Here is a 25,568-nt window from a genome sequence, read left to right as displayed (position 1 = left end):
ACGTCCAACTTGGTAAGTTCATGAGAAGGAAAAGTGTGGGGTGGCATAACAATCCATCTCATTAGCACTTTTTTATTAAATGTTTTATTTTGTGTGTGTGTATGTGTTCGTGTGTGTGTGTGTGTGTGTGTGTGTGTGTGTGTGTGTGTGTGTGTGTGTGTGTTGGGACAGCCTGAGTGTGGAGGTCACAGGACAACCTGCAGGAAGCAGCTTTTCTTCTTTCACTCAGGAGTGGGTCAAACTTACGTCGTCAGGCTCTGTGGCAGGTGCCTTCACCCACTGAGCCACCTCACCAGCCCAGAACTTACTTTATTTGCTCTGCGATTCAGCTTATATGCATTTTGATAAACTTTAATATTAAAAACTTTCAAGTGAGCCAGGCAGCAGCAGTGGCACACGCCTTTAATCCCAGCACTCAGGAGGCAGAGGCAGGCGGATCTCGGTGAGTTTGTGGCCAGCCTGGTCTACAGAGTGAGTTCCAGGACAGGCACCAAAACTACCCAGAGAAACTCTGTCTCCAAAAACAACAAACAAACAAACAAAAGCAACTTTCAAATGAAAACACATACACAAAATCATATCCCATTTGGGTGTGTGAGGGCCATCTGCCTGTGACATGTCACCCCATTGATCACCAGGTTTGAGTGGCTGATCTGGCTGGCGAGGCAGCTGTCGCCTTCCTCCCTCACCACTCCATGAGCCTCCCTGCATCCAGGCCGGAAGAGGAGACAACCTTCCCCTACTAGGGAACAATTTGTGGGGCAAGAGTATAAGAGTAGGGGCATTTGCCTGCTAGACCCTCCAAGCAGGCTCTCAGAACTCATTTTAATATGAATCTGAGGACAGATTCCAGGAAATGTTAATAGAAGTTACAGGTTGTTTTTTTTTTTTTTTTCTGTACACTTTGGTCTATCTCCTATCACTTACCCGTAAACATTCATGCCAGACCTACTGTACAGGGAGCCTGTGATATGTTCTGTGGACATCCGAGGACTGTCCCCCGTGTCCTGTGCCCACCACCCGTCTCACTTCTCACAGGTGTCGTAGAGGAAGGAAGCAGTGTGGGCGGCTGTTCTGCAATGAAGGTCCTCGATCTAGGTGTAGTATTTATTAGTTTAATATCACACTAGGCTGCCGGTTTTTTAATTTAATCTTTTACAAGCTGCTGGAAACACCCTATTTCTAAAAATGACCCAGCGGAGGATGTGGGTTGTTGAATCAAAAGACAAGAACGATCTGCCCTTAGGAGTTTCCCTGGCTAAGTGATCTCATAGGGAATAAATAAAGACTTGGAGCTGGAAGTGATTTCTAGAGAGGTGAGGGCTTGGGATTTGGTGATTCCTTCCAACGGCTTCGCACACTGAATACTTACAGTGTTCGGTAGCGAGTTTACCTGTATGCTGGGTAGTTAGAAAGGAGGGAGAGAAATGGAGGAAGGGAAGGAGAGAGGGAGAGGGAGAGGGAGGGAGGGAAGGGGCTCCGGAACCACATGTTATGACTGAGCAAGCACTTGATTTGAGTCCTGCTTGTGCTGACCCATTCGAGATATTTTTCTGAGTTATGTCATTTAACTCTTCCAACAATCTAACGAGGCATCGATTAACATTTACACATGCTCATGATATAAAAACTAGAAGAAATGGAGTAACTTGTCCAAAGTCAAACTAGACATTCCCAGAAAGCCCTTGCTCCACTTAACTCCAAAACTGACTTCCTGATATCCTGGGTTGTGTTTCTTGGGAAAGTCATTTCTTCTTCCAAATAAGATATCTGCTTATTTCTTTACTTATTTCCCCAGGAGGGAACAAAGGACATAAGACCACTTCCCCTCCCCCGCCACACACACCAGACAGGGTTTCTCTGTGTAACAGTCCTAGCTGTCCTGGAACTTGCTTTGTAGACCAGGCTGGCCTCCTGCCTCTGAGTGCTGGGATTAAAGGCATGGGCCACCATGCCACAGCCCATAAGACCACTTAGGATTGTTACTATTAGCACTTACTAATGTCTAGGGTTCTGTTTTTTTTTTTTTTTTTTTTTGTTTTTTCAAGACAGGGTTTCTCTGTGTAGCTTTGCGCCTTTCCTGGAACTCGCTTTGGAGACCAGGCTGGCCTCGAACTCACAGAGATCCGCCTGGCTCTGCCTCCCGAGTGCTGGGATTAAAGGCGTGCGCCACCACCGCCCGGCTAGGGTTCTGTTTTTTAAGACAAGGTTTTGCTGTGTTGTCCAAACTGTCCTGGAACTCCTGCTTAGCCTGCTGAGATTAGAGGCATGTGTCACCCCATCTTGCCAGCCTATAGATTTTAATGATAATAAATGATATATGTGGTAAATAGAAAAGATTCTAAATTGGGTGTAGTGGCTCACACCTTTAATCCCAGCACTCAGGAGGCAGAGGCAGGCGGATCTCTGAATTCGAGGCCAGCCTGGTCTACAAAGCAAGTTCCAGGACAGCCAGGGCTACACAGAGAAACCCTGTCTCAAAAAAAAAAAAGGAAGGAAGGAAGGATATTCTAGAAGACTACATACCAACTGTAAACAGTTGGTGGGTAAGTTAATGACCACCACTATTTACATTTTATACATTGGAACTGCTTTTATGTTGTTGTTTGAGACAGGGAATCATATAGCTCAGGCAAGCCTTGAACTCTCCCAAACTGGCCTTGAACTACTGATGCTCCTGCTTCTACCTCCAAAGTGCCACCACACACAACTTTGGAATAGATTTCATTTTTGTAATTAAGTTATAACTTATGTCCAGGAATGTGCACAAATACACAGAGCAATGTGCACAGGTCCTAGAGATGCACCCCGAGTCCATCACAACATAGGACCACCTTCAATTGCAGCATGAGGGAAACAGAGTCAGGTGGATCCTTAGGAGTTCAAGGCCAGCCTGGCCTTTGTAGTGAGTTCCAGGCCAAAAACAGAGATGTAGACTCTTCAGGGGCTCAAGAGATGCCTCAGCAGTTAAAAGCACTTGTTGCTCTTGCAGGAGACCCAGCTTGATTCTGAACACACATATGGTGGCTCACAACTGTTTGTTAACTCCTGGATCTGCTGCCCACTTCTGGCTCTATAGGTACCAAGGACACACATGGTGCACAGACATACACGCAATTAAGACACTTTTACACATAAAATAAAAATAAGCTTTTTTTTTAAAATTGGGAACTGGAGAGATGGTTTAGTTTTTAAGAGCACCTGCTGCTCTTGCAGAGGACCTGAATTCAGTTCTGGCACCCACCTGGGAACTCACAACCACCTGTAACTCAGCTCCAAAATCAGATGCCCTCTTCTGGCCTCCTTAGACACTGCATGCACATGGTACACAGACATTCAGGCACACCCATACACATTAAAAATAAACACGGAGAGATGGTTCAGTGGTTAAGAGCACTGGCTGTTCTTCCAGAGAACCCAGGTTCCCGGCTCTATTCCCAGCACCCACATGACAGCTCACATTCATTTGTAACTCCAGATCCAGGGGATTGATGCCTGTTCTGGCCTCCATGGGTACAGACATACATGCAAGCAAAAACAATCATAGACATAAAACAACAAGTTAATTTTAAATATAAAACAATAAAAACAAATTATCATTTAAAATAATAAGCAAACATAAAAAAAACATAGAATCTTCCTACTACACCAGTAACCTACATCACTATGGGTTTGCTTTCCTAGTTAACAGAATGCAAATGGACCACATAGCATATATCTGTCTGTGCCTAAGAATGTTATTATTTTTAGTCCACAATTTCATTGCTGATGGCCAGGAAAATTTGACAAGTTGCCACAATCATTCTTCATGGTACCTTCAGAGGTGCCCTCTTGTTCGTTCTCTCCACAGATATCTTACTGAGCAACTGCGAATCTCAGCAGCTCTCCAGGCAATGGCGAGGAAGAGGCCAGAAGGTCTTGTCCCTCTGTATCTAATTCTCTGTGGTGCAGTTTCTCATGGACCACTGAAAAATCCCATGTCTCCCACTATACAGAGAACTGGCCTCGGATCTTTGACCACCTGCCTAAAGATCTGGAAGTGGACGTCTCAGGAACTTAAGACCTCTAAGGAATCCCATGTCATAGGACTCACAAATAAATCACAATGCTGAATCTTCATCATGATGTACTCACAGGTCTGTGACTCCAAAGCCTGTCCTCCATCCCTATGGAGTAACCTCCAGCTTCCACCTGTAGGACCCCACCCCCACCCTCGCTTCACCTTCTCATCTCTGAAAGCAATGAAGGCTAGGGAGCCTTCTCTCTCTTAGGGAGGAGTTTTACTGTAGAGTAAAACTTTCATGAGGCGGCTCATTTAGCCATGAGGTTCTACTTGTATTTTTCTTTTTAAATTTCCATGACAGGGCTGAAGAGATGGCTCAGTGGCTAAGGGCACTTGTTACCCTTACAGAGGATCTGGGTTCAATTCCTAGCACCCACATGTCAGCTCAGAACTGTCTGTAACTCCAGTTCCAGGGGATCCAACACCCTCTTGTGGCCTCCAAGGACATCAGGCACACACATGGTGCACATACACACATACATGCAAGCAAAACACTCCTTCACATAAATATAAAATAATCAATACATGTTCATGGCTATAAAATCTGCTCACACATCTGTAATTGCAGTTACTTGATATTCACCTATACTGATTGCCTGGAGTAGCAAGTAAACTGTAGTTCTGGGTAGGATAATTTCAGGGTATGAATAGCCAGGTTACCTGGGAGACCTACCTGCACACACACGGGAACTGTTCCCTGCACTCTAGGTATGGCTTTCTACATATTCACATGGGTAGTAGCTAGTGTGTGTGTGAGGCAGGGTGGTGGTAAGAATGTGTTAACACCTGAGTTTCGAGGGAGGGAGGTTTGGGGGTCTGGTGGCACACAACACCTAGACCTGCAAATCAAAGCTGTGTTGATAGGTGGACAGTGATGGCGATAGTGGCCTTTTTAATGGGTTTTCCTGGCTTAAGACAGAAACCGACGCCCATTATACTTACGATATTGAGTAAGAGACAGGGGAAAACAAGGCTTTCAGTCAGAGACATTTACTCTGAACACTTCATTATTCTGCCCGAGTGGAGCTGGGAGGCAGAGTTCTTTCTACTGGGCAGAATCACAAGAGGCAAGGATCTGTCACATGTCACAACAAACTAGAAAGCAAGAAGGTGAAAGGAAGACCCCCCCCCTTCTGTGAACTTATAACCCCTTTCTCAGATAAACAGTGATAGGTGTTTATCCTTGGGTGGGATCCCATGCATGTACCCACCCCTTCCTTCTCCCAGACTCTGAGCACAGGTGATCCGGTACCGGCCACACCACGGCTCTGCCTTTCACAGAAACTTGACTTTTGCAGCCTGACTCAGAATCACCAGGAGTCTGCTCTCCAGGAGGTCTGACCCTGTGCCTCGCAGATGAGGGCTGCGGGCCTCTCTTCTCCCTTGTGACTGTTCATCTCTACCTCTGACCCAACCGCGATTTCCTCCTCATCTGTTGTGTTTGAAAGTGCAAGCCGTTAAGAGAATGTGCTTAGAAGTTCCTTCGCTCTCCCGATTTGGTTCTGACGTTTGTCCTTCTTTGTCCAGTTCTTCCAAACTCACTGTCCCTGGTTCTGAGAACCCTAAGCTTCCACGGGGCTAGACTTTACCACTGGGAACTGGCCTCCCATCTTCACGGACTGAAAAGAACACAAGTGTTAGCCAGCTTTGCACAGGTGGTCCTCCTCAGTGTTTACACCTTCCCTGCATCCTGGCTATTAAGGAGTATATTTCACAAATGAGGGAACCGAGGTTCAAAATGGCCTCTGCCCCGGGAGCTACTACTGCTGTGTGTGGATCTGAGCAGTCTCTTCCCCAGCAGGCCAGGTCCCAGCCTGGAGGTCTGGGTGCGGCCTGCGCCTCCTTCCTTCCTCTCCGGGTCCCAGGGGAGATGTGGCAGAAACTCCTGCCCTGCCGAAAGGCTCATGGCTTCCTTCCGGGCCAGACCTGGGTGAGGAAAAAAAAAAAAAAGTTTCTTCAATGGCTTTGGTGGTGCCTGCTTCAGGTGGCACGCAAGACCACCGCCACAGTGAACTTGAGTTTACTAGAGCGCGTCTCTAACTCCCGGCACCGATACTACCGCAGACGTTCTAGATCTAAGAACCAGAAAAAGTGGGTAACCCGGAGCTGCAACAGCTGTTCCAGCCACAGGCCAAGCTAAGCACTCAGCGGGGTCCCTGCAGCCCTAGTTTTGCCTGCAAAGCCCAGGCACATTTATGTTCCCTGTTTAGAGAGAGCGGCCCAGGTGTCCTGCTCGCCCCTGGCTTGGAGGGGTTAGTGCAGCCCTGAAGCAGCGAAGCTCCACTTTCGCTACTCCCTCCGGCCATAAATTAGTCTGCCGGGCGCCTCCTTTCAAGGGTCCTAAAGGCCTCTAGCACCCTAACTACGCGGTCTGAGAATCCAAGCTACCCGGCCTGGCTGAGAAGGTCCTGGAGAGCAGCAACCGAGGTAAAAAAATAAACCGAGTCCCTCCAATTCGTTCTAACCGTGCCTAGAGCCACTGTCTTCTTCCTGGCGCTCATTCCCAGAGGATCGGACTCTCCACCGCCCTGCTCCATTTCCAGGTTTACTACCTGCGGACACCTTGGAGACTCTCTGCTCTCCTCATCCTCCCCTGCCCCCGACTTCCCTCTTCTCAGGCACCCCATCTTTCTCCAGCTCTCTCACCTGAACCCCAGAAGCGCAGTTTCTTCTTTCTGGACTAAAGTTGAACCGGCCGCCAGTGGAAAAGCCCACCCCCACCCCCACCCAGCCTAGGCTGCAAGCCACTTGCTTAACAAGTCCAAAGGTCAGCTAAAGTTTGGCTGATAAACAGACTCGGTAGAGAAGATTTGGAGCCCCCCCAAGGGTGAGTACAATGGGCTCTGGCAAGTCCCGATCCCGGCCCGAGTCTCCGGCTCCGTTGGACTGTCCCTACGGCTCTCCCACTCTTTCGGTTTTTCCCCCTCCCCACCACCATTTGCATCTTGCCGAAAGCCGAGCCCTTCCCACTCATTTGCATATCTTATATGGCTTAATGGTGGCGATCATGGCAAGTTAGAAGTTTTCTGACTCCTCTCGGAGGAGACTCCGGGACCCGGGGGAGTAACAGGTGTCTGGAGTCTAAAGGGTGGAGGGGTTCCAGGACTTGGGGTTCTCTTGTAAAACTCCCCTCCACCCTCCTCTCTCACACCTACCCATCCCCTCACCCTCTTCTTTTTCGTACTTGGAAAATGGTGTCCAAGCTCACTTCGCTCCAGCAAGAACTCCTGAGCGCCCTTCTGAGCTCTGGAGTCACCAAGGAAGTGTTGATCCAGGCCTTAGAGGAGTTACTGCCGTCCCCGAACTTTGGGGTGAAACTGGAGACGCTGCCCTTGTCCCCAGGGAGCGGGACGGATCTCGACACCAAGCCGGTTTTCCATACTCTGACCAATGGCCACGCCAAGGGCCGCTTGTCTGGGGACGAGGGTTCGGAGGACGGAGACGACTATGACACCCCTCCCATCCTCAAGGAGCTACAGGCACTCAACACCGAAGAGGCCGCGGAGCAGCGGGCCGAGGTGGACCGGATGCTCAGGTAGGCTGCAAGAAAGGTGCTGGATACTCCCTGGACCACCCCCCAACCCCGCGGGTCCCTGGAGTCAGTTCCTGGCCCCCGCGCTGGAAGATTGTGGTGCAGACTGTTTTCCCCGCAAGTCCCTTTCTTAAGGGAAAAATCCCCCGGGGGTGCTCCGCTTCCCTGTTAACAATTGAACCAGTCCCTCAACCGGGTAACCTGGAAACCGAGGCTTCATCTGCCTCCACCTAGGAGGGCGCCCTGGACTCAAGCACCTTGTTGTGGTACCCAGGCGCGAGAACTGAGGGTGCGGATCCTTAGATCACAGGGGTGCAGGTGGGTGCAGGGAAACAACTGTGATTCTCCTAGGACCTCAGACTTGCGCCCTCAACCACTTCCAAAACCTCAAACCACGCCATTTCTTCCAGAGGCCTGCAGCTCTTTGCAGAGAGGGTCTGGCAGCAATGGTGGCTGAGGCCTGGGAGGCAAGTTCTTTGGGTCCTGGTTTCTGCAGCGAGTGTGAGCTCCGGGTTTAGATTTGTAAAGCGGAAAGTTTGCTGTAGTGTCACGATGGACCCGTGCCGGGCAAAAGAAACCAGGAATGAAAGGAAGAGAGAATAGGTGGAGTACATCGTGCTCCTCAGACACCCCCGCCCCACTTTGTAGAGCACCTGGTCCCAATGTGGAAAGGTGGGCGTGTACGCATCTCACTAGAGACACCCCGGCGATCCTGGGGGGACCCGGGGACAGGCTGGCGGTCTATCCGGTGGCTGGGATCACTTGCCGGTCCTCTCTCCCTGGCCTACACTTTGACAGCTAGTTACTAATTATCCAAGGAGCCAAGTGATTCTCTTAAACCACACGTCGCTCCGGAGCCACTTGGCTTCAGGAAGGAGCCCCTCGCGCGTGGCCTGTGACTCTCAAGCCCTGCCGCTTCAAAGTTTCAGAGTCCGGAGTGAATGCCGGGCCTCCGCGCCTCGGCTCCCTCTCCCGCAGCGCAGGGTTGAGGTGGGATATGACCTTGCATTTGAATTTGCGCTTTGGGGACCCGGCCGCTTGCCCTCTAGTCAAGGCAATCTGGAGGACTTTTGTTTTATTTTTTTTAATTCCCTAATTTTATTTATTTTGTTTTAATTCACAAGCTTGGGTTTCTTCCCTGGCTGTTTGTCTATGTGACGGTGATTTCTCTCCAGTCGGGTTTAGGGGCCTGGGTGGTATCAGGTGTACACGGTACAGAGTAGGGAGCTGAGCCCCCTCCGAGCATCTGGGGTGGTAGGGTGGCAGGGAGGTTGTCCTGAGCCTGGTTCAGCTACCCAAGTATCTCATCGTCACCCCCTGGGGCCTAGGCCCTTACTCCCGACTGCCTTGGGCTACGCTGTCTAGTTTGCCTCGGAGCCGACCTAGGGAAGCTTTGGAGGCCTAGTGCGCCTCTCTAGTGTGGTCCCCACGCTATGATGGACAGAGGAGGTGTAACATAAACTGCAGCACGTGGAGTTGGGGTGTTATTAATTTATTCCTATAAATCATCAACAGAAAGTACACAAAGAGCGTGATTAGGTTGAAAAGAGAGGCGGGTTATTCATTGGTGAAGTTGTAAACTCGGCTTAGAAAGGAAAGGAAATCAAAACGCAGGAGGGGGTGCTCGCGGGGCGCTGGCACGGCACACGCACTGCGCCGCAGGGCGCGCCCCCCAGGTCCCTCTGCCACTCCGGGAAGCCAATACCCACAGGGCCCCGCAGGCACAGAGCCTGTCTGGACCTGGGTCTTCTTCCCTCCCCTGAGCTGGTGGGGAGGAAAAGGAGGGGAGTCCAGACTCTAGCCGGGGTGAGGACCCAGGATATACCCTGAGGTTTTTGTCCCTTTCACAAGCTGGTGCCGCCTTCCCTCCCCTGGGCCTCCTGGAGCTTCCGAGTTTATTAAAGTAATTTTTCAAGAAATTGCTAGCGGCTCTCAGGTCACTGCACAGCCAGTTGCAGGGTACCAGGCACTCTCTTTTGCCCACTCCACCGCCCCCCCCCATCCTTCTTGTTCCCCTGTAAGTCAGAAAGAAAAGAAAGGTGTGCGGGGGGAGGAAGTCACTGGGTGGTGCGCCTGGACGCCTTCACCCTGGCTGGACGAGCTTAGCCAGGGAGAAAGGTTGCAAACTGCGGAGTCCCCGGCTGCCGGCCCAGAAGCTAGTGCGTCCGGGGTGCTTAGGAGAGCCGGCCGCCACCTAGAAAGTAGGGACCGAGGCCCCTGGCCCGCGCGGCTGGGGCCCAGGGCTTCTCTGCTCCGGGACAGCAAAGTCATTGTTGAGGAAGGAGACGGCCAGGAGGACAATGTGGCCACCGCGGGCTGGCATTTGACACCTGCGCTGGCTCTAAGAAAGCCAACCTCAACTTGCGATCCCGAGTTTATCCTGGTGAGGAAACTGTATTTCCCAATAACTCCTTACCGGGGCCCAGGGAACACGCGAGACAGACATTAAGGGGTCTGAGAGGTTTAAAAAAAAAAAAAGGTGTAACTACGCCATCTTACCCCCAGTTCAAATCTTTTCATTCCGGGCCTGAAGGTTTTTTTTTTTTTCTCAACGGTTTTTGTGCGGGGGGGGGGGGGGGGGGGGGTTTATTTTGTTTTGTTTTTCTTTCTTTCTTAATCGTCTCATTGTTGAGTTAATGCCCCGTTTTCACAGAACCATTCACACTTAGACCACAACACTATTTCGCTAGGTTTCTTAGGCAGGCAGAGTAACAGGTAAAGCAGTTAAACAAAGGGAAAATGTCCAAATGATCTGTTAAAGCGATACAGTATTAACTTTTAAAACTCAAATACTGTTCTCTCTAGCTTTTGAAGCTATTGTTCGTACCTGTTAGAAATGTTTTTCCACCCTAAAAATATCTTTGGAAATGTTAGCCAGCAACGAGCATTTAGACGACCCGCTGGTATTTACATGGTTATGTCTAAAATGTTGATTGCCGTGTTTTGTGTTTTCCTCTTGCTCACGGTGAATTCTCCAGGTATGACACTGGAACGCGTTTCCTCTGCCTTTGTTCTTATTACTTCATTATGTTGTTTTACTTTATGTGCCTTTATAAATGCTTGAGAAATTTGTTAACTTAGGTATAATTAATGTGAAAGTTTACATTTCTCAAGAACATCTTTTTTAAAGCCTGGCTTCTCACGAATCCAATAGTCAAAGCTTGTTGAAATATCACAATTCGAATGCCTATAAAATATCTCCCTTGATTGCTGGAGATTTTTAATACATTAAACAAATTAATTGATTTTTACGGGCACCATTGAAATATAATTGTTTTACTACTGTGTCTAATTTGGTCCCCCGCTTTAGCACCAATTTTTATTATTTCATCTGAACCTAATTTTCAGGTTCTACTACGCATGCACACACACACACACACACACACACACACACACACACACACGTGCTTATATATATCAACATGTAGTGGAGGATTGTTTCTATAACTGCATTTAAAAAATTGTACACATACTTGTACCTTTTATACTTTTGATCTGTATGTACCTTGTTTTATTTTCTGAGTCTTTTAATTTAAATGACAATTCTCATTCTAAGTATTCCATTTAACAAGCAAGAAAAAGTAACAACGGAAGTTGGAAACATTGTAAAAGAAAAAAAAAAAAAAGCCCTGTGCCTTGTTTAAAATGACAAGCTGTACCTGTGTTTGTGAGACGCAGAAGCCTGACTACATTCTCAGTCCAAACTTGAAATCTACAGATCTGTCCTCTCCCTGGTAGCCTATCGGAGAGATGCAATCACACAGGCAAACGGAGCATTTGGGATCATTAATGTCTTACTCCCAAAACTGAAATTACTCTTCCTCAGTAGGATTTATTTGGGAGGTGGGGCTGTGGATAATTAAAACAACAACAACAACAACAAAGAACAACAACAGAAAAAAAAAACACAACTTTACCTGCTTTGCAAGTGTCCTGATTCTTCAACCTGGGGGAGTGTTGCCATTATATCTGAGAACACTTTCCTAAAATTCCAAGAACAATGTAATATTTGAATACAAAAGGAATCACAGCTATACAGACGTTTATGAAATATCTCAGTTTGAGGTTTGCAGGAGGTTTCTAAACACACCAAACAAAAATACTTTTTTTTTTTTTTAAACATCCAGGCACTCTTTGGAAGACTCCTTGTGTCCCAGGAGGTGGTCACACCGGCCCACCCCTCTTTTAACAGACTGGGGCCTCCTTTTTAGAAGGAGAAGAAACGCTGGGGAGGTTAGGCGGAAACAGGGTGGATTGAAAAACTCATTTGGCTAGGTGTAGAATCAGGCCCTAGGCACCTCCACTTTCCGGTAGGACTCTTGCTTTTTAGTCTCTTGAAATCCAAGGAAAGCAGAATAAAGCAAGAGTTTTTTCTTCCAGGGCATGAGGGGATGGGGAGTGTAATAGGGGTAGGGGTGGGCATTCTCCTGTGCCTATCTCAGAAGGACAAGCTATGTCCTGAGCACACAATGGGGGAGGCATCTACTCCTCTCCCATTTTGTCTTCTTTTAGCCGTACACCTCGCTCCAGGTTGTAGTTTGGACAGGTGGAGAGATATGTTAGGGTGAGTTTTGTACCTAGCAGGTGACTATTTTTCCCTGGGCGTTTCCCACCAGCACCCTGACCGTCTGCTTATCTGTCTAGCGAGGACCCTTGGAGAGCCGCCAAAATGATCAAGGGCTACATGCAGCAACACAACATCCCCCAGAGGGAGGTGGTTGACGTCACAGGCCTGAACCAATCCCACCTCTCCCAGCACCTCAACAAGGGCACCCCCATGAAGACCCAGAAGCGAGCTGCCCTGTACACCTGGTATGTCAGAAAGCAACGGGAGATCCTCCGACGTAAGTGTTTTAAACCTGCCTCTGCTTCAACCCACAGTGACTTTTGCCCTCACTCGGACCCCCGTGGGCTGCCTCGGTTTCCCCTCCATCGGGAAGGTCTTTTAAAGGAGTTGGCCAGTGTACGAAGCTGGCAGGTAGATGGTGGCCTTACAGATGCTGCACAGTGGATTATCTCCTATCGTTTCTCTCTCACACAGCCCCTGGCTACACAGTTAGTTGCTCTGTAGACCCTTCAGTGCAGGCAGGGTGCCCTGAGTGTTTTTAGTCCTTCTTCCCAACATCCCTTTCTTTGTCTCTGGTTGACATATGACCACAGGTCTGAGTTACCAAAGATGACATTGCACAGGGGTCAACAATATCGATGACCATTACTGTTATTCTCCTCCCCTCTGGAAAAAGTATAAACGGCTAAGGTGTCTGTATAGACAACCAGAACCTGACCCTGATTTTTGGAAGTGGTGGCAGGGGTGGAGGGAGTGAGGGCTAAGTCCAGAAACGATTTAAAGTGCTTACTCACATTTACCAAGATCAGAATCTGGGCTCAGCTGGGAGTGATTCCATCTAGTGAAGACGGCCTTTCTGCCTGAGGCGGGATGCAGTTATAGTTGTCTGCACTTGGAACTCTAGCCCACCCACCAGTTGGTTGGTTTGTTTTACAGACTTACTTTTAGTTGTTTTAAGTTTGGAATAGATTATTAAATGAAAATAGGAAGAGAGTTTCACTTTGCAGCGAGTTGCCTACATAATCCAGCCCCGTATATTTTGCGTGTTGTACCAACGGGTTACCCAACACATACATGCTTCATGCACCTACCAAATTTGCCAGATTACCTATGAAGCACTACTGCCATCTAAAACTCAGATTTTGTTCAAACGTCATCAACTATCCCAATAAGAATGTTTGTAGAGGACTATCTTAGTGCAGGGTGACACATGGTGGTTTGCTGATCCAATTCTCATCGCTTCAGGGTTTTTGTTTATTTGGGATTTTATTTTAGTTTTTTGAGACAGGGTTTTTCATGTAGTCCTGGCTGTCCTGGAACTCACTCTGTAGACCAGGCTGGCCTGGAACTCAGAGATCCCACCTGCCTTTGCTTCCCAGTGCTGAGATCAAATGCGTGCACCACTATGCCAGGTTTATTTCAATTCTTAACAAGGTCTCTTTTCTGTCCCAAAATTCTTTCCACCCAAGAATGCTGAGGAGCTCAGGTGTTTAAGCTAAGGGGAGTTTGAACCTTGAGCTGTTTTTATTTGGAGAGATCATACTTGGCCATGACACTTGAACTATTTGGACCCAGCTCATTCTGTAGAACAGTTTCAGCTGCTGCTGCCATCCCCAACTCACTCTCCCCCACCCCCGCCCCCTCCCCCACCCCGCCCCCTCTCCCCAGACTATGAGCTTCTGTGCCTTTGCCAACATGTTCATTTCCATCATTTTCTGGGTAGGAGTGTCTTCCCTCTTGCTACCCAGTTACTTTTCAAATTGCTTTTGGATTTGTGTTTTCCCCACACTGCTCCCAAATGATCATGTCTGTGTTTACTGTGCCAGTGTCTGTGGGCAGAAAGGCCATCAGTGGAAGGGAAGGTTTGGGGGCTCTTGTCTCCGGCTGAGGTTAACTCTCGAGGTGGAACATTGTGTGGACAGAGTAGAAGCCACAGAGATGCGGTTTGCAGCATAGAGGAGTCAGTCCTTTAAAGTATGGGTTGACCACCCCCCACTCCATGGTGGTGATATTTAAGGAATTGACCTCCTGACATGAAGCAGCTCTTCAGTTCCTGCATGGCCCCAGAACATTCTCAGGAGCCACAGTCTCCAAAGGCCAGACAGCCCTGGGATGGCTCAGCAGTCAGGGTGGTATTCATTCAGCTCCCCCAGGACAGACAGGGTGACACAAAAGACACTGGACTGTCTAATAAGATGGAAGTCCCAGAAAGAGTTTCGGGATGCTCAAGAAGGGGTCATTGACTAAAGTGGATGGCAACCTGCAAGGGACACTTTTATTCCGTGTTATCGTTGTTTTTGCCTTGAAGTTACAGGAGGCAGAACCTAAGGATATATCCCTCCCCCTATAATTATCATGCATGTCATGTCCCAGGCACTATGGTCGGCTGTAAGGCACACAGGTCTTGCCTCTGGGGACTTATACTCCCCTGAAGGAGTTGAGAAGCTTGAGTAATTAATGACAGCTGTTTTTCCAAGTGCTCTTTAAAAGGCATGCACTGGGCAGTGGAGCGATTGCAATATCACCTGGAGAAATAAATCCTGGAGGACTTACTGGAGGAGGTAGCATTCTTATCAAGTCTGAAAGGATAAAGACACACCAGCATAAGACAAAACTTGGGGAGATACATAAAAGGAAGATCAAATGAATGAGTTGAGTGGAAAGAGAAAGAGGAGAAGGAAATAAGATGGTACATAGAAGTTCCATGAAAAACTAAACTAATGAATGGTACCATTCAAGGGCTTGTCTATACATATAGAACTTGCTGGACTAGCTCCCAAGCCTAGGATGACATTCCGATGTCATTTTAATGGGTACCAAACCTTTTCTATTCCATTCAGTTCGAAAGAAAGAGGAGGGGAGTTGTCGGTAGCTGGAGGGCCTGCAGGGTCTCGATCTTCCAACACTGATATGGCTAGGACAGGTCCCTGAGGCCTGTAGGCCCTGACTGGCCCACAAATGTTCTGGGTTCAGACCTTGTGCCAGCTGCTGTCTCCCCAAAGATCAGCTTCATATTGGGGCATGTGTGTAGCAAAAGCCTCCTCCACCTAAGTCAGATTTGGGGAGCATTGCTGTTTGGGGGATTCGTAGACTAGTGGCTAGGAACACTAGAGCATCCTAGGCTCGTGTGACTTTGGACCCATCACTAACCACTCTGAACTCCAGTTTCTTTATCTGCTGTCGGAAGCAATGACACTCTCTCCCTTAGAAAGGCTGCGAGAATTAGGTGGAGGGTTACAGGTAGAGGGTGTTGCGTTGTAGAGGTGGCCCACTCCCTGTGAACAGCAGGGACATCTGTTCATTTCTAATGAAAAAATCTCAAATGGATCCCAGACACTTGGGGTCATCCTCACTGGTTTTGCCCGTTACTCATAGGGGAGTCTACAGAGGTGGTCCAGAGCCCATGAGGAGCAGGGGAGACATTAAATAGTCCCCTCCCCCAGTGCACAGGGGACTTCTGTCTCCACCTTCACCCTTAAGTAACAGCACATAGAGAGCTGCTGTGAAGAGTGAGTGATGTAAGGGCTGCAAACCCCTGGAAGCATCTGGCCGTGGGAAGAGCTACCATCTTCCCACATCATCCCAGGGAAGCTGGTGATTTTCTGCTTCTATGTTTAGCAGAGGCTGTTTCTGGTTTCTGGAAACACAGTGGGCATCAGTGTAAACAGAGCCCTAAGGTGACTCCAGGACCATCTCAAATCAAAGGCTCTGTGACAGAAGCCATCCACCCACCTAGGAGGCTGCTTCTGAATTGGCCATTGGCCACGGGCTAAGCAAAGGCAGCCCCACCTGCAGCTGGGATCCTAAATCCAGGCTGGGTAGATGCCCACCACTTCCTTGGGATGGGCCAAAATAGAAGTGAAGCCCACGGCCATAAAATCCCAGGTACACAGGGAGATGCTAGGATGGGTTTTTGTGTGTGTGTGTGGGGGGGGGGGGGGGGTTCCAAGTAGTGTAATAGTGTGGATCTGTGGTTCAGTTGTCTGAGATTATGGTGCACCCAGAGGTGTTACTGTAGAGCTCCAGAGGTTGTAGCTGGACACTCTGAGAACTCCGAGGGACCCTGGGAACTGAGAAAGGAAAGCATCAAGGTCCAGAAGATGGGGAGTAGGGGCTAGAAAATGAATTTGTTATATATCCCCCGCTTCTGTGAACCCTGCTCCATGCAGATAGGAGGTAGAGGACAACATAGTTCCCTTCTTATAAAACAGATATCAAACCTCATCCCAACCATATAAGCCAACATGTTGCCACCGGGCCAGGCTGTCTCCACCTTTCACTCATTTGATGAAGATGGATTGAAGGTTACTCTGTCCAGGCCTGGAAAGTAACAACCTGGTGTTTCCTTCCACCTTTCTCCAGCCCCTTCAGCGTCATTCCTAGAAAGGGCCTCTGTTTTGGACTCTGCACTTCCATCTTTCAAATTATGTGGGCACATCTCAAGCCACCTCCCTCATTAAAGGTTCCCTGGGACACGCATACACCACACACACAGGACACTCATATCACATACACACGACACACACATATCACATACACCACCCAACACACACACACACACACACACACACACACACACACACACACACACACACATTATTGCCTTTGCAATCATGCTAGAAGTCTAAGGAACATCTTTTGAAGTTACAAAGCTCCCTGTTTATTTCCAAGCATGATTTTAAAGGTTTGGGGTTTCATGGTTTTCAAAGAACCTACTGTTAGAATACAGGTGCCCAGGATAGATAAGAGTAAAGAGCAGGAGGGCTACACACTGCCTCTAAATATGATAGGTAAGTGTAAATTACACCTTTGAACAGTCTCCCCCTAGGCCTGAGACTTGACTAGGATCATCCCCTTGTCATCAAAATACAAGCATTCAGAGCTGGGCCTTGGTGGCACATGCCTTTAATCCCAGCACTATGGAAGCAGAGGCAGGAGAATCTCTGAGTTTGAGGCCAGCCTGGTCTACAGAGTGAGTTCCAGGACAGCCAGGGACGCACAGAGAAATCCTCTCTCAAAATAGATAGATAGATAGATAGATAGATAGATAGATAGATAGATAGATAGATAATAAAAATGCAAGCATTCAGGACTCAGAGTGTCACTTAATGTCAGAAGGTCAATGAGTCAAAGCACTGTCTTGTCTACATCTAAACTCTGTTCAAGAAAGGAAAGGGTGGCTTTGCTGGGAACACACACAAGACGAGCAGGGAGGAGTCCGCCATAAGGTGTCCCCTTTCTATTCCCACATAAAATTAGAGCAGATTGTAAAGCTTAAGGGAGAAGAATCAAGGGGTCTTTGTCCCTTGGCCCATCTGTCTGTGTCTGTCTGTCTGTCTGTCTGTCTGACTGTGGAGTGAAGGCTGCAGGCTCTATCAAATCTACTCCTTTCTCATTTCAGAGTTCAACCAGACAGTCCAGAGCTCTGGAAATATGACAGACAAAAGCAGTCAGGATCAGCTGCTGTTTCTCTTTCCAGAGTTCAGTCAACAGAACCAGGGGCCTGGGCAGTCCGAGGATGCCTGCTCTGAGCCCGCCAACAAGAAGATGCGCCGTAACCGGTTCAAATGGGGGCCCGCATCCCAGCAAATTTTGTACCAGGCCTACGACCGGCAAAAGAATCCCAGCAAGGAGGAGAGGGAGGCCTTAGTGGAGGAGTGCAACAGGTAATGCCAGGAGCCCACTGGAGTCATCGGGGGAGGCTCATCCCCTCAGTCCTGCGACGCTGAGATATCAGTTATCAAGCCAAGTGTGGCTAAATCAAGGTCTCCCAGGGTGTGCTCTCCAGAACCCCAAATTCAGCTTATTAATAAGTAGGCTTGAGACACATCACGGGAGTCACAGCTTATTTTAGTATATTAAAAGCTCTGAGGACTGGCAAGATGGCTCAGAGGGTTAAAGGCATTTGCTGCCAAACCTGACTGCCTGAGTTTGATCCCCAGAATCCACATGATGGAGAGAGAACCAAATCTTGCAAAATGTCCTCTAAATTCAGCATATGTCCTATGGTGTGAGTGTGTGCATGCAAACACACACACACACACACACACACACACACACACACACACACAAATGAATGTTTAAAAGAAGAAAGAGAAAGATCCAAGACACCCAGCATTTAAGGGGCCTGTATAGCATTGTTACTTGTCAATCATGGAGTCTCACCTCTGTGAAATACTAAATCATTGTTCCCATGAGTGGTTATTTTGGGGGAGATATTCTAAAAGCTCTGACAGGAAATATGATGCTGGAGAGAGATGTTTCCACTCCATACAGTCAACACCAAACTGTCACTTAGCTCTGGCCTCTACTAATTATATCCCCATGCGACTGGAAAGAAACTGGGACCTGACATAGGTTTTGTGAGAATGACTGCCATAGTGGCACACACCTGTAATCCCAGCACTCTGGAAGCAAAGGGAGGAAGATGGAGAGTTTGAGGCCCATCCGGGCTTCAGAGTGAGACCCTGTCTCAAGCACACAATTAAGGAAATTTAGCGGAAGAGTAAGAGCTGGTTGGATCTCTTTGGCCGGCTCCATCTACACAGACCCAACAGACTCCTTTCTGTTTCTCAACGATGTATGTTTGTTTGTTTGTTTGTTTGTTTTTTAAAGCAAGCACTGGAAGTCCTTAGAGAATCCTTTTGGTTTCATTCTTTCTCTATTCTCTTTCATTCCAGTTTTGACTCTCTAGAACATGCACTCCTTGCTCTGGCAGAAGCCTGTGGGGCCTTTGCTATGCCTCTCTGCTGAGTAGCTTTGGCAGTGAAAAGACAGAGCCAGGGAAGCCCAGTGTGGAAGCAGCCTGGGTTGACACAAGCTCTTCCATCAAGTGGTGTCTAAGAGCGTAGCTCACAGTGTGCTGGGGGGGTTTCATCGGCCCTCATAATCGGAGACCTGCCCTCTCTGGCTGCCTCCTTAATGACCCCGCCCCTCTCTGCTAGCTCTTTGCCCCAGAATATGAATGTGGAATCAGGTTCTCTGCACCCTTTGCTTTGGGCGTTATCCAAACCCCCAAAAGCCCAGATGTCTCTCACAGTGCCTGGAAGAGACTCAGAGTCAGTGAAGAACTCTTCTGTTGTGAGGCTGTAAAGATGTCAGGACGCCGATCACTGGGCCTTCTGTTGAAATTGCTGATCCTTGGCCTGCCCCATCCACACACAGGGGGCCTATGCTCAGACTTCTAGGTAACATAGCTTGCTCACAGCCTGCACTAAAGCTTCCCTCCAGCCCTCTCAGATACTGTGAGGATGGCCTTTCTCTGGACAGGCTTCTCCCCAGCCTCTACTATGACTGTGTGTTTGGGGCCCAGCACATGCAATCCCCCAGCCACCCTCACTCACCGTCCTTCCCCTCTGTTCTTTGCAGGGCAGAATGTTTGCAGCGAGGGGTCTCCCCCTCCAAAGCCCACGGCCTAGGCTCCAACTTGGTCACAGAGGTCCGTGTCTACAACTGGTTCGCAAACCGCCGGAAGGAGGAAGCATTCCGGCAGAAGCTGGCCATGGATGCCTATAGCTCCAACCAGACGCATAACCTGAACCCCCTGCTCACCCATGGCTCCCCTCACCACCAGCCCAGCTCCTCTCCTCCCAACAAGCTGTCAGGTAAGTGGAGAACAGTGCCTCTCACTGCCTCAGAACCAACTGTTGCTGTCCTCGACAACTTCGTTCTGTTCCTGGTGTTTCGGAGGAGCCTATAACTTTGAGATGGCGCAGACCCACTTTCCTCCCATCGCTAGAACATTCTCATGAAAGAGAAGTGCGTGCCTCTGGTCAGGTTTCCTCCCACTCCTTGCTCAGCTGCTTGGCCCTCAAAGAGCCCTTTGCCCTTTCTGTCTCTGTCTTCATTCTCCCTGGGTGGCTGCTGACTCAGCCGCACAGATTGTCCCCAGAAGAGGCTGCCTTTTGGGAGTGCCAGGTCCAAGCTGCAGGCAGGGAGATCATAGTGCCATATCACTGGTCAGTATGACGGAGAACGGCATTCTGGCCATCCTCTGCCATGCCAGGCCGTATCCTGTCTGGCACTCTAGTTTCAACAGGAGGAGTCTAGTGGTTGGTAGGGAAAGGCCACTTAGATGGCAGTCTCTGTTGTGCTGAGCCAGGAGTAAGATGGGTCTGTCATTTGAGGTCTTCTGTGATGACTGGCTAAAGAGGTTGTGCCATGTTGGCCCAGATCAGAATGTCTCTGCTGTGGGGTTTGAATGTATTGAGTTAGAAGCCTATATCCTCACGTGGGAAAGGACTCCTATCTGCCAAGCAGTGTCAGCCATGCCTTCTTCTCCTGGGCCTTAATTCTCCTAAGAAAGTCATCTTAACCAGAAACGAGGAGGTGCTTCTAGACAATTGTTTGGTACCCATGCCTACCAAACAATGCTGCTTTCTGATCTGGGGAAAGGCTTGAGAAAGGAAAGCCAGCCATTGTCACAATCTACTGTCCTCTGAAGTCCCTTCCTCCCCTCTCTTGCTAGTTACCTTTTTGATGGGAAAGGCCCAAGGGCTGGGAGCTGGCCCATATGTTGGGTAATCCAAATCATGAGGTCAGGGTCTGAGTACCAACTGGGTGATATGCAGACATTTATTCCCAGCCTGCCACTTACAGGAGATACAGTTTGAGACCTGAAATTGACCAGCGTGAACCTGGGACCTTGCTGGAGTTTCTCTAGGCCCTGCTCTGAGTGTAAGGAAGGGCTCAGATACCCCCAAAAGAAAATTGGCTTATTCATGAGAGGCAGAGAAGCTGGCGGCAGTGAGGAGAGCAAGGGTTGGCCTGACCACAGAGTCACTTAACCCCTTTACAGCAATACAGCAAGGTTCAGCGGGTAGGTGGTGGATGGCTTATGGCCGGTACTGAGCAGGGCTGGAGCATTCGCCCACCATGGTGATCCGCGGAGCTAAATCTGGAAGCTGTGGGGGGCGTGGTCGGGGGCAAGGATCATTGTTGAGGAGACAATGGCTATTGTGCTGGGACCTGTGATCTCCACACCAAAGTCAGGGAGCCCGCAAACCAAACAAAGGCCCAGCAGCTTTCTGACAAGCTGGGGTTGTGCCAAGGTCACCACAGGGTCGGTAGCTTAGGCTCTCTGTGCCCTGGCTGGAGAGCCAGAGAGCTAGGGCAGCATGGCCGGGCATTAGAAACAGAGCAGAGGTGGGGACAAGGGCAGGAGACAGCCTCAGATGGGCATCTGCGAAGGGTACAGTCCACTGAAAATGGAGTCTCTGGGCTGCCCCGAAAGTCTGGACCTTTGTGAAAATTATGAGAAGGATAGAACCCAGGAGAACTTCAAAGAAAGAAACTGAGGCCCAGAAAGAGATAGACATCTAGCCTGTTGGTTCTTGCAACATAAATATGCATTAAGTGCTAACCAGGTCCTGGCAATATGAATTGGGGACGTAGCTCCGTGATGGAGTATGTGCCTAGCCAGTATGTTTAAACAGGGAGGGAAAGGAAAATACTGGGACACAGGGCCCTGCATCCTTAGAATTTATACCCTGTAGGGAGGACCTCTCACCAACATGGAGTCTCCAGTATCAGCTTGGATTCAAGGTTATCCCTGGGGACATGGGGGTCTTTTCTAGGGAGAGAAAGATCCTACGGCTGTCATGTGGGGCAGGTGTAGTATTCTTACAGGACACTGGATATTTTCAGTGGCTGTTTAGGCCTTCATTTTTCACTCAAGGTCCATCATGGTAGTCCTTGACTGCCCAGGTACTGGATTCTCTGGGTGTCATTTTGAACCTCAGTTCTAAGTAGACAGGTGATGCGTGTGACTAATTCACATAAGTCTCGAGTTTCCTGTGCGTCAAATGGATGCTGGGTGCATGCGAGGATTAGATGGGTGGACCTGTAAATAGCCACCTTTCCCAGCAAACCACAGTGAGAGCACTCCCGGCATCTCAGTATTGCAGAGGATAAATGAGGCAGTGGAACAAGGGCAGGCAAAAAGAACCTGGTTTCTTTTTAATTTCACACACATGGACATTAATCCTAAGAGGTAGTGAGATGCGTTCTCACCCTGGGACTGGCAGAGAAGTAACCAGTGCTCTGCGATGGTGGAGTTAGAAGCCTCCATGGCCTTCTGAGGCTGTCAGAATGGCTCTTGGGACTTCCCCCAGGGCTGATCAGACAGCAGTGCTCAAATCTGGGCTGCAGACCCTCACAGTACCCTCCCCACAGTGGGGCCTCCCCAGTCCCTGCTCACACCAAAACCGTAGCTGACTTGGAACCTAAAACTTGGAATCAACACCCAGTATCAGCACTGGTTATCTGTTTGTCTATCTGTCTATCTGTCTGTCTATCTATCTATCTATCTATCTATCTATCTATCTATCTATCTATCTATATCTTACTCTCTTGCTCACATGCTCATGTGCATGTACGTGTATGGTGTGTACATATATGTGTGTATGCGTAATCACATATGTATGGGCATAAACACTGTGTGTGTGTGTGTGTGTGTGTGTGTGTGTGTGTGTGTGTGTGTGTGTGGTGTCTAAGCCATGGGGTTAGACATTCTCCTAAGCCCCTGAGATGTAGTACAAAGGAGGCTAAGAGAGAAGCAGGAGGTTGATGGCCAGTGTCTTTCTTGATGGCTCTCCACCTTATGTAGTAAGGCAGGGTCTCTCACTTGAACACGGAGCTCGCTAGATTTACTAGTAAGATTTGCTCTAGGTAGCTTTCTTACTCTGAGGAATCCCTGTATCCATCTCTCAATGTGCAGAATGATAGACAAACCCTATGCCCGCCCAGCATTCACGTGGGTGCTGGGGCTCCGAACGCTGGTCTTTATTTTTACCCCTGAGCCATCTCCCCAGCCCCTGACACTGGCTGTCTCCAAGGCTGAGCTGGGGAGGGACCAGACCTCAAGGTCCCAGAACCCTGCTCTGCACTGTCTCTTCTCTGAACCTCAGCGCCTGAGCCAGGAGGAGGTCTGGCAGCACCAGAGAGAGGAGGAAACTTCCCCCAGAATCCTCTTCCCGGAGAGCTGAGCCTCCTCTTCCTAAGCAAGCCCTTTCCTTCCCAGCCATGCTTACTGCATGTGCCCCACTTGCCCACGGTGACCACAGTGTGACCCTGGTCCTGGAATGTCCCACACAATAGGGATGGCAGGAGGGGCACTTTGCCTCTGTCAGCGGCCGGTTGGTTACAAGGTACCCTGCAAACATAGTCAGCAGAATCAGCTGTTTCCAGCCTTGCCCCTCTTGGCCTTTACAATCACACACCAGCATGCAGCCAGGGGTTGTCACGGCTTTGTCTCCCTTATGCATGCTTAATTGACAATTAAGCTGGGGCTTTGAACCAGCCTGGCTGCTGCTGCTGGGCCTTCGTCTTTCCAGTGAGTGTCACAGGGGCAACCTTTGTCTCTTCTTCTTGGGGGCCTAAAGTTACTGTAGCAGGGCTGCAGGCAGCCATTTATCTTCAGACTGGAAGGCCTTTATCTGTCGCCCTCCCCATTCCAGCTCTGGCCAGCAGGAGCTGTCCCTGGTTATAGGATCCTGTGACAACCCATTCTGGGGCCATTGAGCAGACCCGGAGTGATGGCCTCTACCTCCATTCTGGAGCTGAATCAAGGAAAAGGCCCCTAAAAGGTCAGAGGGCAGGGCTGTGGCAAGAAAAAGGAGCTGGTTGGAGACTGGTACTTGTATTGATTGGCTCGGAGGAGGAGGAAGTGGTTGTGGGATGGGAACTGGGCTAGCCTTGGCCCAGGACTGGTATCTGTAGCCTGATCTGGGTGGCTTTGTTCAGTCTTAAGTCACCTGGCTACCTCCGCAAGGAAGCAAGGGAGGGACACACGGTCCCCATCAGCCTTTGCTCTCCCACACATGTCCTCTCTCCTAAATGATCTTTTCAGGAGGAAATGAGTACTTGTTCTTCAACGAAGTCAGTGAGTCACAGAAGGGAGAAGACACCTCCCTAGGATAAGTTTGGGCCTCTGGGCCACAGCCTGAAAGGACATACTGTTTCCATGGCTGCTGTTTTCTCCTGCCTTTGAACTCTATCCCTTCCTTTCCCAGCCCAGCAGACCAGACTTCCGTGACATATGTCAGAACTTGGAAACACAGAGTCGTGCCTCCAGTCTCTCTCTTAGTCCCCCATTGCAGCATCCCCCAGTGGCTGTGGGACTCTAACCCATGGCTTAGGCAAAACAGATTCATTCCTGGTCAAGGTAAAAATGGCCTGGATAGCTGCACTTCTCCATGGCACAAAAAGATACCCTACCCAAGGAGACCTCAGCCATACCCAAGAGAAGAAAGACTGAAGATGAGAAATCACGTTCTCTGTGGATTCAGCACTTCCTTGGTCCCAGACCCTGGGCTGGCACCTGAGTGCTTTGTCCCATTTAACTTTCCCCAAAATATAGGAGGATGGGTGCTGTCTGGATTGATATCCCCGTTTGTCAACTAAGGGAAGTGAAAATGTTTAGAATGTGAGTAATTTGCCCAAGTTCATAGAGTTAGTCAGCAGGGGACAGGGACAGGTTTTGACCTGTAGTACACTGCCCATCTGTCTTTATTTGTTCTATGCAGACACTAAAAACTTTTAAACATGAGAACGAACACACACACACACACACACACACACACACACACACACACACACACACACCCTTCTTCTGTACGTCTGCTATTCCCATCTGATCACCAAGGTGAGGTAAGGCGAGGACTGAGAGCCAAGCTGGTTCACTGTTTCTTCCCCAGCTGCTGCCCCTGAACAAGGTGAATTCTGTGGAAAGAAATGCTGGCCTCTCTTTCCCAAGCCCATCTCTATCTGTGTGGGGATTTGAACTGCCCTTGCATTCGGCCCTGTCTGGGGCACTAAAAGCTTTAACAACTTAATGGGGCCTGTGAGACAGGGTAGGCACCTCAGCTCACCTCTGGGAGCTCCACCCCCTCCCTGGGCAGCAGACAAGAGGTGGGGGGTTTATGAGGGCAGCTGTAAAAAATATTCATCTCAGCAGCAAAGGTTCCCAGAGTGAATGAAGCAGCCCTATTGTCCCTTAGTCCGAGAGAGACTTGCCTGGAATCCTGGCTCGCTCCAGTGGTTCAGAGGTGGACAGGGCCCCAACGTTCTGCTTCGTAGGGACTTAATCCCTAGCTGTCATTTTATCTCCTGAATTTGAAGGTCATTTTACCTTGTGGGTACCACCCCATCAACTACCACTAGATTGGGGAAGACAATCAGGATATTAATGAGATTAAGAGGCCTAGTCTTACAGGCATTCTGCTGTCAGCCCCCTAGGGGGCCAGTCCTGGTCTGCATACAAAGACACAGGGCAAGGCACTGGTGGGTTCTGGCCTCAGCACAAAGGGACCCCCAGCTGATGATGAACTCCTATCACCCACTGAGGCAGCCCGCTGGCTAAGTCTAATCCCTCCGAAGGATCCTCAGAGGATTTGAGGACTCCTTGC

The 25,568-nt window shown here is 49.2% G+C and overlaps 1 protein-coding gene across 5 annotated transcripts in view; it reads left to right on the top strand.

Moving 5' to 3' along the window:
• Window positions 1-7,254: 7,254 nt before the first annotated feature.
• Hnf1b (HNF1 homeobox B) overlaps window positions 7,255-25,568 on the top strand; it is a 53,709-nt gene continuing 35,395 nt past the window's right edge. For 3 of the 5 annotated variants that reach the window (XM_052757345.1, XM_052757342.1, XM_052757341.1), the window contains exons 1-4: window positions 7,255-7,598; window positions 12,240-12,439; window positions 17,564-17,828; window positions 19,531-19,766. In XM_052757345.1, the coding sequence (XP_052613305.1) occupies window positions 7,255-7,598; window positions 12,240-12,439; window positions 17,564-17,828; window positions 19,531-19,766 (1,045 nt within the window). The remainder of the gene's footprint in view (window positions 7,599-12,239; window positions 12,440-17,563; window positions 17,829-19,530; window positions 19,767-25,568) is intronic. The other 2 variants (XM_052757344.1, XM_052757343.1) reach the window with 1 other exon arrangement.

The sequence above is a fragment of the Peromyscus californicus genome, unplaced genomic scaffold, assembly GCF_007827085.1.
Source record: "Peromyscus californicus insignis strain IS unplaced genomic scaffold, ASM782708v3 Scaffold_3__1_contigs__length_106647218, whole genome shotgun sequence".
In the NCBI taxonomy this organism is placed as follows: Eukaryota; Metazoa; Chordata; class Mammalia; order Rodentia; family Cricetidae; genus Peromyscus; species Peromyscus californicus.
Note: the sequence above shows the minus strand (reverse complement) of the source record. Positions and strands in the feature narration are given on the sequence as shown.